Source organism: Chinchilla lanigera, unplaced genomic scaffold (assembly GCF_000276665.1).
Source record: "Chinchilla lanigera isolate Chin_1 unplaced genomic scaffold, ChiLan1.0 scaffold00160, whole genome shotgun sequence".
Classification (NCBI taxonomy): Eukaryota; Metazoa; Chordata; class Mammalia; order Rodentia; family Chinchillidae; genus Chinchilla; species Chinchilla lanigera.
In genome coordinates, this window is record NW_004955561.1 from 1,664,980 (window position 1) to 1,682,931 (window position 17,952).

General features: G+C 51.9%; 2 protein-coding genes across 3 annotated transcripts in view; one reads left to right on the forward strand and one right to left on the reverse strand.

The window, feature by feature from the left end:
* Tatdn2 (TatD DNase domain containing 2) overlaps positions 1–8,281 on the forward strand; it is a gene marked incomplete at its 5' end in the record, with an annotated part of 19,790 nt that extends 11,509 nt beyond the window's left edge. The window contains 4 exon segments of the mRNA XM_005413068.2: positions 3,633–3,760; positions 5,675–5,858; positions 6,257–6,428; positions 6,589–8,281. Coding sequence (XP_005413125.1) covers positions 3,633–3,760; positions 5,675–5,858; positions 6,257–6,397 — 453 coding nt within the window. The 3' untranslated portion in view covers positions 6,398–6,428; positions 6,589–8,281.
* A 3,214-nt stretch (positions 8,282–11,495) lies between these two features.
* Ghrl (ghrelin/obestatin prepropeptide) lies at positions 11,496–17,226 on the reverse strand. 2 transcript variants are annotated; one of them, XM_013509094.1, is made up of 5 exons: positions 17,179–17,226; positions 16,726–16,858; positions 16,484–16,597; positions 12,244–12,352; positions 11,496–11,618 (listed from the first exon to the last, which is right to left on the reverse strand). In XM_013509094.1, the coding sequence occupies exons 2-5, from the start codon at positions 16,831–16,833 to the stop codon at positions 11,599–11,601; spliced, it is 351 nt and encodes a 116-aa protein (XP_013364548.1). In that variant the 5' UTR covers positions 16,834–16,858; positions 17,179–17,226; the 3' UTR covers positions 11,496–11,598. The 2 variants fall into 2 exon arrangements, with proteins under 2 accessions (XP_013364548.1, XP_005413126.1); XM_005413069.2 differs by having other exon boundaries at positions 16,484–16,600.
* Between the last annotated feature and the right edge of the window lie 726 nt (positions 17,227–17,952).

Genomic DNA, 17,952 nt, shown 5'->3' on the forward strand with positions numbered 1-17,952 from the left:
CCCCCATCCCCCGGTACTGGGAATTGAACTCAGGACATTGCGCTTGCCAGGCAGGCACTGTGCCGCTGAGCTAAATCCCCAGCCCTGGTATTTATTAATTTTTTTTAAATGTGGGTGCTGGCGACCAAACCCAGGGCCCTGTGCATGTAAGGCAAGAGCTCTACCACTGAGCCACATCCCCAGCCGACTTCTTGGTATTTCACAGTACCTTTTCCTTTCCTGAGTTACGAGGGTCTCAGATTTGGGTTTGGAAGCAGAAGGCTATGCCATCTAGAAAGCCAGGCTTGAAGCACTGCCATAGGTGGTCAGTTCCGTCTTCAGCGATGGGATTTGAGAGTAGCACATAGTGAGTCAGGGGAGATAAATTACTGGCTCAGGGAGGTGCCAAACACAGAGCTGCATGTCAAGGAGAGAACAACTGGAAAATATTTCTGTTAATACTGGAGGCAGCTGGGCTTGGTGGTGCGCACCTGTAACCCCAGCACTTGGGAGGCTGAGGCAGGATTATCATTGCAAGTTCCAGGCCAGTGTGAACTACAGTGAGATCCTGTCTCAGAAAAAGAAAAACAAGGGGGCTGGGGATTTAGCTCAGCGGCAAAGCGCCTGCCTGGCAAGCGCAAGGTCGTGAGTTCGCTTCCCGGTACCGGAGAAAAACCAAAACCAAAAAAAAAAGAAAAAGAAAAACAAGACACTGGAGAATGATAGCCTGAACAGAGGAAGAGGGTTCTTGCTGTAAGTTTAAATTATGATGCCCAAAGGAGGAGAATGGTGATAGCAGCTGCCCTGGGGCACCTCTGCCTGAGTTGCAGTGATTCAGAGGTTGAGGTGGGTACTGTGGCATGGTGCATCCTTGAAGGTAGATCTGGCCAGCTTGATAGGGGTGCAGATCTAGCTCTTCTGAGAAAGGTTGGAGGCTAGTGATGCAGCTCGGGTTGAATGTGTATGAGGCCCTGGGTTCAAACACCAGCACTAGGGGCTGGGGATTTAGCTCAGCGGCAAAAGCGCCTGCCTGCAAGCGCAAGGTTGTGAGTTCGGTTCCCGGTACCGGAGAAAAACCAAAAAAAAAAAAAAAAAAAAAACACCAGCACTAAAAAAGAAAGTTTGGTCTGTTACCAAATATTTCTGGGAAGATTAGAAATAGAGGAAAAGAGAAGAATACAAATATTAAGTTTAAAGTAGGTGGTTATCCTGCTACCTGGGTAAACTCCTGTTAACTTTCTCTTCATTTATATGTTCACAGATTTTTTTTTTTTTTGAGACACAGTCTTGCTATGTCGTTCAGGCTGGCCTGGAGCTCACCATGGAGCCCAGGCTGATCTTGTTGCAGCGATTCTTCTGCCTTAGCCTCCCAAGTGCTAGGATTACAGTGGTGTGCCAATGTTCACAGATTTAACTGTTCACTTCCCAAGCAGTAAATCCCAGGTATTTCACCTGTAACTTGCACACATCCTCAATATACTTATCAGAATCCCTTGGCTCAAAAGCCAGGAGGAATGGAATGTCCTTCCCCATCTTGCTGGCTGAACCCTGCTGTCTCTGCCTCTGAGTTTGCCTGGAATTAATTATTATTGAGGCAATAAGTATGCAGAAATCACCTGGTGACAGCTCTAGGGAGGCTGATGAACTCAGAATCCCCAGACAGGTGACCCTGGGGAGCCAGAGTGTGTTTGGTAAGTGGCACCTCTGCCATGTGTTCATGTGTATGGGTTTTCTGGTCAGGACAAGTACTGTGGGAAGCTGCACATAGCTACAGGACTTTGCATGCTAGGGAACTCTATTTGGTCTTAACATTTTGAAATTTGGAAGTGTTTTACAAAACAATACATTTCATGGTATTGTTCATTGGAAACTTGGAAAGGACAATTGATAGCTTGTCTTACAATCACCCATCACTGAATCAAGGTAATATGTCTTGTGAATGTGGATTGAACCCAGGGCCTTGGGCATGCTAGGCACATGCTGTGTCACTGAGCTAACATGTCCTTGCCCTATAAAAGAAAAAGAAACTAAGAAATTGAAAAGTAGTGCTGGGGATATAGCTCTGCAACACAGTGCCTGCCTGGCAAGCACAAGGTCCTGAGTTTAATTCCCGGTACCCCCCCCCCAAAAAAAAGAAAAAGTAATAGTTTTGAATGTTGTAAACATCTTCCTATTCTATTAACTATACCTCTTTTTTTTTTGTTTGTTTGTTTTTTGTACCGGGAATCAAACTCATGACCTCAGGCTTGCCAGGCAAGTGCTTATGCAGCTGAGCTATATCCCTGGCCCTATTAACTATACTTTGAAGACTACGCTTTTTATACAGCTGTATAATATTTTGCCCTAAGGGTATAACAGTTTGCTTGGCTATTGTTTGTATGTTTGTTGATAATAGGGCTATGTAGTTCAGACTAGCCTTGAATTCACTGTGTAGCCAGGGCTGGCTTCAAGCTCCCGGTGATTCTCCTGCCTCAGCCTCCCAGGTGCTAGGATTAAAGGTGTATGCCACCATGCCTAGCTCCTGGCTATTCGAAGGGATATCTTTTTAGAGGCAACATTTGGGCTCTCTTGAAACCTCTTGCCTTGGTAGGGGTCAAAGGAGAGGTAGGTGAAGAGGTAGCACATGCAGCTGGTGGGGTCTGACCCCACCTAGAGCATCTTCCAAGCAGTCCACTACTGGCATGTCTTTTCAGTTAAACACAGGGCAGACAGGTAGCATGGCAGAATGGTATTGGCTGGTCTCTCTCTGTCTAAAAGGGGTGTCAGGCCACCTGCATTACTTAAACTTACAAATGTCCTTCTCAAGTGGGTATCACTTTACTACCAAGTGTACTTCATTGTTTCATGCTAAAATGCTAACATGATTTATATTCTATAATTGAAAAAAATCTGCCCTGGAAAATACTGCTTTAGGTGAGGTAGTTTGCTCTTAATGAAGTAATACTTTTTTAAAAAAATCTTGTTAGAAGGAAAAAATAAGTTCTAGCCCCACTCCCCCCTCCATGTTCCCCACCCCATGGGGCTGGGCACTGACCCCAGGGGTGTTCTCCGAGCCCTTAAGTGCATTTTACTAATGAAGACTTAAAAGCGGCTAGAGTTAAAAAGAATGAAATAGATCTGTTCATAGTGACCTAGAAGGATATCCAGTTTGGACAGAGTAAAGAAAGCAAGTTGTAGAAAATAAGTATAGTGTTTCTTTTTTGACATAGATTTGAGTGCCTTCTGAACGCTGGGCATTGTATTGGAGGGGTGTGTGTATGGCATAACTCTTGCGCAGAGAAAGTGCCCCATGCCTGTCCCAGAACAGCACAAGGTAACAAGGGGGGCAGTGAGGTAAGGGACAAGTGTCCTGTTCTGCCCCTGCTGTGCAGGACAGCACTGTCTGGATTGGCGTGCTGACCCTGCAGCCTCTTGGCACTCAAGTCACTGCCCTCACTGTGGCTGCTGCGTGGCCCTGTTGGGACTGCAGATTATCTGACATCCCCAGTGCTTTGCGCACACCCTGCTCTCTAGAAAGTGTCAGGTAGACAGTAGCTGTCACAGTTTCATGGTGTCATTTTAAGTTGTGTAGGGAATTGGGCACAATGAGGTTCTAGTGGTAACAGACATCTGAAGTGTCCCTGACCCGATGGTGTCCTGTTGTCTTCTCCCAGGTATTTGAGAGACAGCTGCAGCTGGCTGTGTCTCTAAAGAAGCCCTTGGTCATCCATTGCCGAGAAGCTGATGAAGATCTGCTGGACATCATGAAAAAATTTGTGCCCTTCGACTACAAGATCCACAGGTCAGGAGACTGCAGCTTCAGTGGCAAATGAAAGACCTGACTCTGTCAGGACTGCTGGCTGAGGAAGAGGAGAGATGAGGAGAACCGTGATGGATTGTGTCTTGCCTTAACTGTTTTCCTGTGTTGAGACCCTGGAGGTCTGAGCCCATATCATGACTTGAGCACCTTTTCTACAGAACGGAGTTGAGCCATGCACAGTTTCTCATCTTGCCTGCTGTTTTTTGTGGCACCTGGCTTTAGCTGACACCCTGAGTCACTAATGCGCAAGAAGGGGCTTTCAGTTCTCAGTGTGAGGACTGTTGGTCCTTTTGGGTCCAGGGGCTTAGCACACAGAACATTCAGGGCATCTCAAAAAGATGGTTTTTTTTTTCCCCTTTTTTAAAATTGAAAGCTCCTTTTCCACAGTTAGAATGAAAGTGCAGGATGTGTTTCACCTGACAACATGTGGGGTTCCAAAGACGTTTGGTGAACGCCTTCGGCTGCCTATGTATGTCCTGGGCATTGGCCTGGCTGTGGGGATGGCCAGGGTAGCGGGGTCAGTTGTGGCTTCCATGTACAGGGTGTAGGGCTGATAGCTAGGTGTAGGTGCTTATTCTGGCTGGAAGAGCCTGAGGGGTGACAAAGGAGGTGACTCGTTAAAAGTGGGTTCATTAAAAACACAGGGATAGAGCTGCAGCCTCTGTGCTGCTGCCTTCGGGGGGCCCAAGCAGAGAACAGAGCAAGCAGTGGGGCTGAGCACAGGCACTCTGCTCCTTGGGCTTGAGCAGTGCCATGTGGCAGGCTGACCCAGGTGAGGACGGCCACAGTGGTGTTGGAGCTGAGGGAGGCCTTGTCCTCCCAGATGGGTTAGCTGTAATGTAGGGTGCGAAGAGCATGGGCAGCTGTTCTATGTAAAGAAAAAGGTCACCTCAGTCCATTCCCTATTTTTTTGAGGTACTGAGGATGGAACCCAGGGCCTTACACACTAGGCAAGCGCTCTGCCACTAAGCTATATCCTCAGTACTTTTGGTTTTGTGTGTACTTTTTTTTGGGTGCCAGGAATTGAACTCAGGACCTTGCACTTGTGAGGCAGGCACTTGTGCTGCTGAGCTATGTCCCTGGCCCCGGTGGGTACTTTTTTGAACTACATAGGCATGCTGGGTATGGTGGTGCACATCTGTAATCCCAGCACTTGGGAGGCTGAGGTGGGAGGATCCCTGTGAGTTCAAGGCCAGCCTGAGCTACATAGCAAGACCCTGTTCTAAAAAACAAAACAAAACAAAACAAAAAAATGAGTGTGGTGGTGCATGCCTGTAATCCTAGCACTTGATTACTCAAGCTGAGGCAGGAGGAAAGAGCAGGGAGGGCTACATAATGAGTCCAAGGCCCACCCGAACTGCATAGTGAAACCCTGTCTCAAAAAGGAGAAAGAGATGAATACATAGGCATAATTTCTGCATACTGCAGTTAGAACTTTAGAAGGGCCAGTTTTTAATTTTGTTCTCTTTTCCTGTTACAAGCTGTCCTGTGCCTGTGTTGTTACAAGTGGCTGTACAGCTAGGCGTGCTGGCCCACGCCTGTAAGCCCAGCACTTGGGAGGCTGAGGCAGGAGGATTGTTGAAAGTTTGAGACCAGCCTGGGCTACAAAGTGAGCTCAAGGCCAGACTGAACTGCATAGTGAGACCCTGTCTCAAAAAGACAAAAAGAAAACAAAACACATGGCTGTATAGTGCTGTGTGACATGGGAGGGGCTGCTGGGTATTGCTCGCTGTGCTTGCTGTAGGCCCCAGCTCCTCCTGTGCTCCTTGTAAAGTACATCCTGTGGGTGCAGTTACTTCATGGCTGTGATTCATTAAGGAAGTGCCTGTGGCCTGGAGCACCTGCGGACTGCTGCAGGAAGACCGCGGGCAAACATATACTACACTCTCTCTGCAGGCACTGCTTCACCGGCAGCTACCCAGCCATTGAGCCCCTGTTGAAGTACTTCCCCAACATGTCTGTGGGCTTCACTGCCGTGCTGACTTACTCTTCTGCCTGGGAGGCCCGGGACGCTCTGAAACAGATCCCTCTGGAGAGAATCATTGTGGAGACTGATGCTCCCTACTTCCTCCCACGCCAGGTAGGGATGTCTGTAGGCCAAGTTGAGGCACCAAGAGAGGGTGGGAGGTGGGTGGTCAGAGCCCCAGTGCCCCAGTGACTTCCAGGTCCCACCCTGGCTGTGCAGATGTGTCCTTGTTGTTACTCTGCAGAACCTAAAGTCCAGGGGGCAGAGAAGCTGAAGGGTAACCACTCTCTTCCAGGCAGTGCAAAGCCCTACCCTGTAGAGGGCAGTCCACAGAAGCTTGGGACCCTGCTCACCCAGAGCCCCCTGCTAGGACTCTCCCTGCACCTGCAGGTAAAGGGGGTCTCTGCAGGGTAGCCCCAAAGAGGTCCTTGCTGGGGAAGGGCTGGGAGGGAGTTGTGTGTCCAGCGTGTGCAGGAGATACAGCAATGTTGTGCACTCTTGATGTCTTCCAGGTTCCCAAAAGCCTTTGCCAGTATGCCCACCCTGGCCTGGCCTTGCACACGGTTCGAGAGATTGCCAGAGTCAAAGAGGAGCCTCTGTCCCACACCTTGGCTGCTCTGCGTGAGAACACCAGTCGCCTCTACAGTCTGTAAGCCTGAAGACGCAGCAGGAGCCTTGGAAAAGGTCATGCTGTTCTTATGATGTGCTTGTTAGACATCAGGCCAAGCAGGTCTTTGGCTACATTTTCTTAATGTACAGAATATAAATAGGGTGAGCATGAAGCCTGATTGTCTTGCGTGAACTTGGCTTGGAACCTTCTTCCTTTTCTCTTTCAAACCTCTAGGGTGACCAGCAGCCTGATGGAACATAGGCTGGGTCTGAGCTTTGCCTGTGTCTCAGGTCAAGGATGTGACTGCAGAGCCCATGGATAGAGAAAACCAGAACTGGACCTTGTCCTTGGAACTCCGTGCTAAGGCTTCAGCTCCTTGCCTGTGGGTGGGTGGGGTATGGGTGAGAGGGCTAAGGGGTTGCCCAGAATGGCATCTGGCTTTTTGCCTCTTGGTTTGACTGTCCCAGGGCAGTCCCTGGGCAAATGCCATGTGAGGGTATGTGTCTGTCAATACATATCCCTGTTCTTTGCAGCCAGTGGTTTTGAGCAGTCTGTGAATAAAGTCAGTCTCCTCATCTGAGCATTGTGGGTTTGTAACTCGGATCCTGCTTCTTGGTTATAGAAGCAAACTCACAAGTGGGGAGTTGGGAATGTTCACTAAAGAAACCACCCCTCCTTCCTTAGTACCTTCCATATGCTGTCATTGCCACCGCTGTTGGAGTGGAGGTGTGCAGAGGGCGCTCGGTGTCCATGGAGAATCCTGGGCAGATGGGCTCTGGGGGAAGAACCTTCTTGGGGATGAGGAACCTGTGGGAGGTGGTGCCTGCTTACTGAGGCTGCCAGGGTTGTTTCCAGGGTGTTAATTGGTAAGGGTTCAGTGTGCAGCAGAAGTACTTGCTGATTTGTGATATCATCCTCCATTTTTGCCACGTTCTCCTGGAACACTGCACCAAAACCAATCCCTCGTATTAAGCCTACATGACTGACTCTAGTGTGCCCTGCCTGTGTCGGCAGCAGAACTCATTCTTCAAGGCTCCCAGGACCGTGCTGGGCTACTTTGCCTTTGCATAACAGGCAGTCCTGGCCTTCTCCAGGCGTCTCCCTTGCCTTGTCCTCTCTGTCTTAGACAGAGCCTGGCCTACGACTTGCACGGCCATGTCATCTCAAGCGCAGTGCTCTGTAGTCTTCCTGCTGTGCCTTGTAACTGGAATTACTGTAGGCGCTAGAAGTCCTGGTGGTCAAGGAGTAAGTGGAAGGAGACTCCTGTACTTTGGAAAATGGTCCTCATCCTGACCTGCACCCTGGAGTCCCTTGTCTATTTCTTGGAGGCTTCTGTTAGAATCCATCACTGGTTGGAGTTTCTATCTGGGTATGAAGGGGGATTTGAATGTTGTGGGGCGAAGTGGAATAGATACAATATTTACTATCTGGAGTAGCCTGAGAAGTTGGCGTAGATCACTGTCCATCTCCAGTGGGTCACCTGTGCCTCAATTTTGCCTGTGTGGTGAAGTCGGAACTGGATCCGGAAAGATATGGGGGATGCTTCATATATCTGGTGCTCTATTGTCAGCCACGTGAACCAGATCCTGGCCGTCCCAGCTACAGTTCACACTTCTGCTGTCACTGCCTGTGCGCAACCAGTGTACTCTGTGCCGAGGGATCGGAAGTGACGACTGTGTGATGTCTCCCACCCTCTGCACTCCCAACAGAACAGCATAAGGTGCTGTCAGTCTGCTTTTTTCTCCAAGACAGCCACCTTGTGGATGCTGTTACACAGTGAGACTAGCTGACGACAGAGTTGAGGGCCTTGTTTCTTATTCTGGGTTTTGGGTGGCTGACTTGTTCTTGCTGTGTAGCCAGAATGCCTCTGTATGTCCCTGTCTTTGGCCATCTCTTTCTGAGAATAAAGTGATGGATCCTCCAGCCACCTCCTGTGTTGTCCATGTCTATTGAGATGTGCCTGAGTGATACTGGGTTAGTCTGGCTGTTGGCCAGCTTTGCACCTAGACATCTGAAAGTCTGAGACATTCTCCCACATTCCTGTCCCTCACAGTGCTGTTAAACGATGTAAGAAGAGCTGGTACGTGTGGAGGCACCGCAGCTCCCACTTCACTGCCCAGGAAGCCAGCTGCATTACTATGCTCGGCTACTGAGGAGCATGCAGACTGTCCCTTCTCGTTTCTCCAGAGCAGTGCAGTGAGAAGAAAAGTTCCTGGATGCTGATGAATCAGTAGTGCTAGGGTTTGGGATATGAACTCTGATGCCTCTGGGTGAACTTTGGAGGGCATTCTTTGTGGGAGCTTTTCTTGTCCTTTGGTCTAGGATGCATGCTGGGTGTGTGCTCTACCACTACCACCTAGCACCTGCCCTGATCTTCATACATGCATAAGCCATGGCCCTGAACAAATCAGAATTCCCAAGCCTGTGTTTCCTCCATGTTCTGTAACTTTGGCTTGGTTCCTTCCTGGTGGAACACATGGTTGACTGTCCGGCTCAGTGATTGGCTGTTCTTGGCTCATGCGCTACTCTGGGCTCTCCTGGCTTTGTCTTGTCCTTTTCCTTTTTCCTCTTACCACTTTTTCCTTTTTCCCCTTTCCTGTTTCACTCTGTAGTCCAGGCTGGTCTAGAACTCACTATGTAGCCCCCACTGGCCTCAAACTTGGTGATCCTCCTGCCTCAGCCTCCCAAGTGCTAGGATTACAGGCGTGCACCACTACACCCAGCTTTTCTGGCATTTTCATCTTTCAGTTGAGTGTGGGACAGATACTAACCATTTACTGTCAGCACTTTAGTTTTTGCATAGTTTTTATAAAACAATGGAAAGTGGCCACTGGGATAAGTGAGTAAACAGACTGTCAGCCAGAGCTGGTCAGCGGTGGCCAGTGCCCACCCTGTTCTCTTTGAGTTCTGTTTGTTGGTAAGTGGGTTCGGGTTAAGTGAGGTAGCTGGGATGGGTGTCTGAGCTTTTCTGTTCACACACTGTCCTGAGCTTTTCTAAGTGCATACCTCCAAGTGTGTGATACTGCTAATTACAAGTGTGTACTGTTACGCTAATTAGCACAAAGTGGAGGTGTTTTCATAAGGGGAATTTTTTTTTTCCAGCAAATGCCTTGATCACTGCCGGATACACACAGCCCACTCCAGAGACCCTTGGGTCAGGGTTAGTGATGATACCTTGGTGGTAGGACGCTTACCTGGTGTATGCAAGGTCTTGGGTCCCATTCCCAACACCATAACCAGCAAGCAGGATGTTCCCTGGGTCCTAGGCAGCAGGGCCAGGGAAGCAAGCTGGTTAGGAGGTGGTGGGGTAAGGCGGGTGAGTCCATGGTGTCTGCTTTGTGGCCTTGGGACATTACTGTTTCTCAGCACTAGGTTTCTCTCTTAGGCGTGCCTGGTGCGCAGCAGGGACGCAGGAAGTGGCTGGGATTCTCAGGCCTCCTCTGCCTCCTCCCTGGAGCAACTGTGCTTGGTCCTGACCAGTGGCACAGAGTCCAGTGCGGAACACTGCTGTGTGCACCCCACTGCCACGTGGTGCAAGAGAGATGGACTGCCCTGGGCTGGTGGGGGGCAGGGAAGTTCTTCTATTTGTTGGGGGATGGCCATAAGTTGGGGGCCTGGTCTCTGTCCTCTGCCCAGCCCAGTCAGTGGGTACTGTTGGGCCAGGCTCTTGCACTGCTTTGACTCAGCTGAGGCCGTAGATCCTCAACTTTCACCATGGTCAGTGAGTGCGAAGTGACAGTGGGGTGCGGTTGAGTTTTGGGGTAAGTGTGCCAGTGTGCCATGCTAGGTGCCCTAGAAGACGGCCTGGTTGGCTGGATAGGGAACGTCCTTACTCTCCTGCTCCCTTCGTCCCACCCCCCCACCTCACTGCCTGCAGATACCTTCAGCTGCTATATTCGTAACACCCTCCATCGGGTTATGACTGAGCTGGGGCTGGTTCTTGTGTGGGGAAGGCAGTGACACTGAGTTCTCACGAGTGTGTGTGGTTGGCTTAGAAAAGGAAGAGTGTGTATGTAATCTGCCCAAGAGTTGCCAGATAGAGTTGGCAACAGTTGAGGCCAGAGCAGGGGAGGTCAATGAGAGGCAGCAGGACCCCTTTTCCAGCTATTGCAGCTTTGCTGAGGACTGCTGGCCAGGCCACCTGGCTCTGCTGCTTGTGTGGTCCAGTTGCCTCTGTTCTGCAGGAGACATGGGGTGACCTGAGGGTTTTGTTCAGCTGTGGGTTGAAGGCGGGTGGGACCTGAGAGTCTGCAAGGGTGGTGATGGTGCCTGCTATATACCGGCTTCTCAAGGCTGCAGGTAGTTGGGGTTCAGGTGCCACCGGGTCCAACTAGTGTTACTGCACTGGGTGTGGGTGGCCTGAGTGTGACTCAAGGAGACACCTGGCCCCGGGGGCCCTCTGTGGTTTCCCCAGTGTGGGTGTTTACCCTGGTCCTACAGGCAGCCTGTGTGTTCACCTCTGTGCACCATTGCATGGGGATGGTGCAGTGGTATGATCCATCCCTCCATACTGGCACAGATCGACACTGCTATGCACAGCTGGCGCACCTCATCTGTCTCTCCCCAGAAGACAAGCTTCTGACCCGAATTCAGCCCTTTATCCACTGGGAGCTACAGGTGGAAATTGTTTTAGGGTAGGGAGCTATAAGTGGAAATAGTTTTAGGGTAGCCAGCTGCTATCCAGGAGGCCACCCAGGTGGCAGCCGGTGGCGCCACAGGAGGCTAATACTTTGCCAGGTCTTTGCAGTCCTGGGCAAGGAGGAAGGAGCGGGGTATTTCAGCCCTGTCTGATGACTGGTTAAGAGCCACTGTTGAGCACCTACTGGTGTCTAACTTCAAACTCATCCTCAGGCATTCTCATCCTGCTTGTTTCATCTTGATCTTGAGTGCATGTTGACTTTGATATTGTTGCCTAAGGTTTTTATGTCCATCCAGTGCCTGCTGGTTCTTTGAACTCTAGGTATAGTTTTGCCACCCTCAGACCCTCTGGTGTCAGTGAGCTGGTCTGTGTCCATCTCCATCTCCTCCCTCGTTTCCCTCATCCTGTTGCCCTCTCCAGATCCCTTCTGTCCTACGCCACCAGGAGTTTATAATTCCAGGCTTCCCTTCGATGGAGTAAGCTCCCAGTGTGGACATTTGGCTTGCAGTTGGAACCTTTATTTGCCTCTTAAATAGCACAGGGCATTGGGAGTTCTTACAGAAGCACTAGGGGGATGGGAGGAAGACAGCAGCCATCCTGCGGTGTCACTTGTCAGCAGGGGCCTCTGGAACAGAAGAGGTCAAGTCAGAGCTCCAGGGCCCATCTTGTAGTGCTCCACAAAGGTGGCTTCCTTCCACAGTGCTTCCATGGAGCTTGAAGTCGGGACCTGAGGGTCGCCTGTGACCTTGGGCAGGGCCCTCATCTCTGTGGCAAGTGAGCACTACCCTGCCCACCTCATGGTATGGGATGCATGGTGCTCGCTGAGCTTGTAAGGAAGGTACTTTGAAGGTAATTGTGCCTCCTTCATCATGGACAGATTTGAAACAAAACTAAAAGCCTTGCTTGTTTGGCTGTGGAGCCTGTTTGGAATGTTGTTGTGGCACTTGGACCTTTGCTTGAAGAGACAGTTATAGTTAAGGTACCTTAATGCTGAAGGGTGTTACCCTCTCACAGAAGCTCGTAGCACCATTGTATAATGAGGAAGCTGAGGCTCAGCTGGGCCAACCTGGTGCTGGGACTTTGAGGACAGACTTTGTGTCACCCCCTGGTGAACCACTTACCAGTCCCCCGCCTTCTGTGGCTGACAGCAGGGAGGAATTGGGAACTCATTTGGAGACACAGGTTTGGGAAAGAAAACTGTCTTCAAAGGTGGGCTTTGCTCCCTTTGGGATTTCATGCTAAGGACTTACCTTTGGCCTCTTCTCCAAGGATGTCCTGAAGAAATTTCCCCAGGGCCTGGCCGTGCTGCTGGTACTGAGCCCCGGACAGCTTGATGCCAACATCAAATGGAGCATTGAACTAGGAGATAGGGTGACGAGGGAGGTGTCAGAGGTTACACCCCACTCCCACCCTGGCACAAACACACCTCTCCACGGGAGGCACTGGCTGGGCTGTGCCCAGCAGATATACCAGGCAGCGCTTCCCACTCCACTTGAGTCTCCTCCTCCACCTTCGGGCTGCTCCCTCACTTTCTGGCCTCCCATGTTTTCTGGCCTTCACCTCGTGTGGGTTGTTGAGAAACACTGGAGTCTCCTAGTGTGTCCTCTTTTCTGGTTTTGGGGGACAGGAGATGGAATTGCTGCCAGGGGAATTTCAGACCCTAGCAGGGAGGCTTGGGGGTGCAGCATATCTACCCAGGGTGCAGGCTGCTAGCCTGAAAGGTCATCTGGCCTCTCCTTGCCCACCTTTCTCTTCTCTCTCTTTTTTTTTTTTTTTGGTCTTTTAGAGACAGGGTCTCGCTATGAGTTCAGGTTGGCCTTGAGCTCACTTTGTAGCCCAGGCTGGTCTCAAACTCACAACAATCCTCCTGCCTCAGCCTCCCAGGTGCTGAGATTACAGGCTTGTGCCACTGCGCCCAGCTCCACCTTTCTCTTATTGTCCTGCCTCTCTGCCTCCCTCAGTTCTTTCTCCTGTGGACACATGGGAAATCAAACTGGAAGCTGGCTGTTTCCTAGAAGGGAGCTTCCAGCCAGGTCCTTTCTTCTTTCTGCACCTCTGTTTCACCCTCCTTTGGGACAGTGTCTCTTTTCCCTGGTTTCTAGGCATTCTCTGAGATGGTTCATTGGAGGTCACAGCTTTTGGGGAGAAAGTAAAGAGCTCTGTGTGTGGCCATGTCATAGATCTTCCCTTGTGAGAGCAAGGGGCAAACTCTGGCTGTTCATCAGCGGCCACCTTGGGGCTGGTGTGTCGTCATTGGTGTCTGCATGTGTCTATGGAAGCTGCATAGTGCTGGGAGGAGCCTGGTGTTCTGGTCTCTTCCCATCCTCACAGTGAAGCCCAGGGAGGCCGTGAGACCTGCCCAAGGGTACAGGAGGGATTGGTGGCCAAGGACTGGAAAGCAGGATTCTGTGCCTACCCATTCCTGAATATGCAGGGCCCATGCTTCCATCAGCTGGGCACATGCTTGATTCCTGCTGCCACACCACACCACACCTTGGCACTCCTTGAGGCAGGGCTGTCCTGTCCACAGCTCACAGGCTTGGAAGTTCTGATGTGGAAACCACCACATCCCTTGCAAAATGTGTCTCACCCTGAAGGTTGTGGGGTGTGATTGGTGTCTTCAGGGAACTGGCGCCTCTTGTTCCTCCCTTTGGACAAGGCCTGTTTTCCTTCTCACCCTGGGCTGATAAGGGGTGATCACATCATCTGCCAGTCTCCCGAGGAAGCAGCTGGCTGGTCTGATGGGAGATGTGCCTCAAGAGACCCAAGCAAGGCCTGGAGCAGGTTGGTGGCCCATCTGTTCTGTGCAGGTCAAGTTTGTCTCAAAACTCTTGCAGTTCTGAATGTAATTTGGGAAGGGGGAAACTTTGAGGAAGATGGAGGAGCCTGAGATGAGGAGGTGGAGCCAGAATGGGAGGAGTCTGGTGGCGCTCAGCGCAGGCTGTGCTGTGGCCTCCCCAGTCCTTACTGATTGTACCCCCGGCTTCCAGGCAGACTTCGCTGGCTCTAGCCAAGGACGGCTGTTTCTCCAAGGCCAGTGACCATAGCACTAGGCTTCTCGGTAGCTGGCCTTGGCTTGGCACAGCTTCCCCACCTGAGCTAGCAGAGCTCCTTGCCAGGGGGAAGCCTCTTGCTGTGGGCCTGAGGGTTGCACGGCATGTAGGTGAGAGTCTGTTGACCAAGACTTTCACATTGTGGAGGAAGGCTGCTGTCTGGGGAGGGTCATGGAGGCCAGCCTTGGGTCCAGGCTGCCTTTCCTGTGACCAGGACTGGAGCAAAGGATGGGGACAGGGAAAGGAGTGGGGTAGGACTCCTCGGACAGCAGGATGGTGGGTTTGTAGTTGGCCCTGACCAGGGCCCTGATTGCACACCTCAGGCCCTCGAATTCCCCTCTCTGAACTGATATCCTGTCTACACGGGATGATAGTGCCATGCCTGCTACCTTGTGGGGTGTTGTAGAGGTTCAGTGACACATCATAAGGTAGGGTGTGGGCTGAGGGCTGTGGTAAGGCACTTGCCTACCATGGGCAGGCCCTGGTTTCGATCCTCGGTGCCCCAAAAATGAAAAGGGTAGAACGGCTTGAAAAAGAGACCACTGCACAGGTGAGAGGACGAGGCCTGGCCCTCCCTTCTGGCTTCAGGCGCTGACCCAGTGTTCCCCACCCGTCCTGTGCCCCTCCACCACTTGCTCTTGCAGCCTTTCCCTGACAGCGAGATGGAGCGGGGCCTGGGCTCCAATAGGCACAGTCAGCACAGCGCCCCTGCTGGAGACACCGGAAAGCTGCATCCTCAGGACAGCCCTGCCAGGCTGGGGCTAGCAGAGCTGTGGAACGAGGGTTCCTGGTCCCCACAGGTGGTTCTGCTGTGGCTGCAGAGGCTACAGCCCATCTCCGGTGATCCTGCCCCTCAACTCCACACAGCTCCCCAAATTCGAGGAGCTGCACTTGGCGAACAGTGCCCCTCTGGCTAGTCCAGGAGCAGCCCTGCCCCAGCACAGCCTCCAGGAAAGCCCCCCACAAGTCGTGCTGCCTGCTATGATCCTTGTCTGGGTGCCTGGGGGAGCAGGTTGCACTGAGGAAGAGGCAGTGACATGGAGGGCTGCAATCCAGTACCCTGGGAGGCTGAGGCAGGAGGACCGCAAGTTCCAACCCGGCCTGAGCAGTTCAGTGATTTAGCAAGATCCTGACTCAGAATGTTTAACAAGATGGACCAGGCATGGTGGCTCACACCTATAATCCTAGCACTTAGGAGGCTTAGGCAGGAAGATCACTGAGTTTGAGGCCAGCCTGGGCTACATAGTGAATTCAAGGCCAGCCTGCCTACTACATAGCAAGATCCTGTGTCACACAAACAAAGTTTAAACCAGGTATGCTGGCACACACCTGTAATTCCAGCACTAGGGAGGCTGAATCAGAAGGATCCCTGTGAGTTCAATGCCAGCCTGAACTGCATAGCAAAACACTGTCTCAAAAAGCCAAAAAAGAAAAGAAAGTTTAACAAGGGCAGGGGTGGTACTTAGTGTGAAGGCCCTGAGCGAAGGACCAGCACAGAGCAGGTGTCCTGGAGATCTGCAGTGATCAACAGAGGGAGTAGAAGTTGCTGGAAGAGCTCCAGAGAGCCTGTGAGGGCCATGAACCCAGCTGCTTAGGTGCAGATAGGGCTGACTGAGAGCCTAGAGCCTCTGACACCAAGGCAACTGCACTTCCCGTTTGTGACCGATCTGCATCAAGTGCAGTGTGATGGGCACAGCAGTGTAGCATTTGCCGCTGCTGGGTTCACCCCAGGGGACACCAGCCTCGATGAGTGAGGTGTGGCCACCTAAAGCTTCCAAGCCAGAGCCAGCCTCAAAGTGTTACAGACAGCCCCATCGAGTCCCTTTACTCCCTCCTGCTAATCCTTGCACCGTCTCTGCTGGTTTTCCTTCTGCCATGCAAGACTTGTCATAGCCAAGTGTTGTGGTACACTCCTATAATCCCAGAGCTCTGGGTGGCTGAGGCAGGAGGATCTCAAGTTTTAGCCCAACCCTATCACTTCAGTGACTTAGCAAGACCCTGTCTCAAAATAAAAAAGGGCTCATAGCTCAGAATAAAGGTACTAGGTTCAATTCCTGTTACCAAAACCAAACAAACCTGATCTACTTTGTCTACAGGTGGGGCGAGCAGCCTGCCCACCTGTGTGCATTTGTCTCCATGCACTCCATCCCCCCATTTAGGCCTTTGAGGCCCCCGCTGGTCCCTCTGAAACCTCCTGGCACGCCCAGTGCCTTTCCTCCCTAGCTCTGTCTTACACTCCTGCTCTCTATGGCAAAGTTACTTCTAGATATTTTTCTCTTGGGCAAAGACCTTGTGGAGTCCTGTGCAAAGCTGAGCTGTTGAGGCTAGTTTATAATTTCTGAGTAGCTTGTGGATAGGACTCTGGTCATACCGGCCTCCCTGCCAGTTGCCTGTCCCATGCCACGAGCCCCAAGCCCTTGGATCTGCGGGCACAAACCTGGATCTCCAGCTCGTCTTCTGCCTTGTCCTCTTGCCCTCTGCCCTTGGGGTGGAGCCAGTCTTCCAGCGCTCGGGGCTGTAGTTTGGCTGGGGGCTTCTTGGACTCCTTTCTCTGCTGGGAGGGAGAGGTCCTCTTTAGCCCCTTGGGCTAAAGCGTCCTGTGCTCTGGGAGGTGGCAGCTGCTGGTGAGCGGCAGGGTCTGCATATGGTCAGAATGTGGCCCCGGGGGAAAGGGCTCACCTGGGCTTTCCGATGTTCAGGGCTCAGGAAGCTGGAGCCGGCCATGGCCAAGTCCACCCAAAGCACACTGAGGAGCAGCAGGCTGCAGAGGGTCCCTGCTGAGATCATGCCTCCACCGATGGCACAGGTAGGCCTGAGGGGAGAGTCTCAGGCAGCCTGCCACCCCCTTGATGGGCCTGCAGGGACTTTCAGCCTAGACGTCTGACTGCTGAGGAGCAGGGGCCCCTCTGTGTACCCCAAGGTGGGAGAAAATGGAGGCTGTGAGCCGCCTTCCAGAACAGTGCTGGGAAGGAGGCTTCGCTAAGTTGTAGGACCTCTGTGGTGGATGGAGGCCGGAGCGTCTGCCCCTGACTGGTCTCCCAGGCCTAGAGGAGTCTGCTGGGATTTTCATCACGGGATGAGAAACCCAAACCAGCAAGATTCCCTGGGGATGTGGGGGATCGGGGAAGCTACCTGAGCAGCCAGCCTGACCTAGGCCATCTTGTTCAGATGTTCCTGCTGAGGCCCAGAGGAAAGAGAATGGCAGCAGTCACATGCAAGTTAAACCTGGACGTGCATGTGCACGCACAAAAGGAGTCAAGTGCTGCACCTACCTGGACTTCTGGGGCGCACAGGGGTGGTCTGTGCTATCCTTATATAGGAAGCCTGCTATTTGCTTTCATCCAGAGAGCCCATCTCCAAGGTGGCCCAGCTGCCTTGGGCTGACTGACATTCCCTGGAAACTAAAAACAACCTGTACCTCGGGAACCAACAGTGGACGTCAGGTGCCCACGAGATGACTAGGTTGGCATGGCACAGCATGTGTATGCCTGCCCCAGTTGATCCTGCTAAAGAGCACAAGCACATGGGTTTTTTTGTGGGTGGGGGTTTGTTTGTTTCCGTTTTTTATCTTTTTTGTCTTTGTGAGACAAGGTTTCACTGTATAGTTCAGGCTGGTCTTGAATTCACTTTGTAGCCCAAGCTGGCCTTGAACTAGCAGTGATCCTCCTGCTTCAGCCTCCTGAGTACTAGGATTACAAGTGTGAGCCTCCACATCCAGCCTGCTCTGGGGTTTTGCTTTGTTTTTTGCTGTGTTAGGGATAGAATCCAGGGCTTCATGTGTGCTTAGCAAGCACTCTGCGCTGAGCTGCACCCCTGGCCTGGCTGTTTTTCTGACAGCGGAGGCTGCTCCCTTGGTGAATGGTGCCCACTCTGGGGAGGGCCTGATCGCAGCTGGAGGTGGGAGTC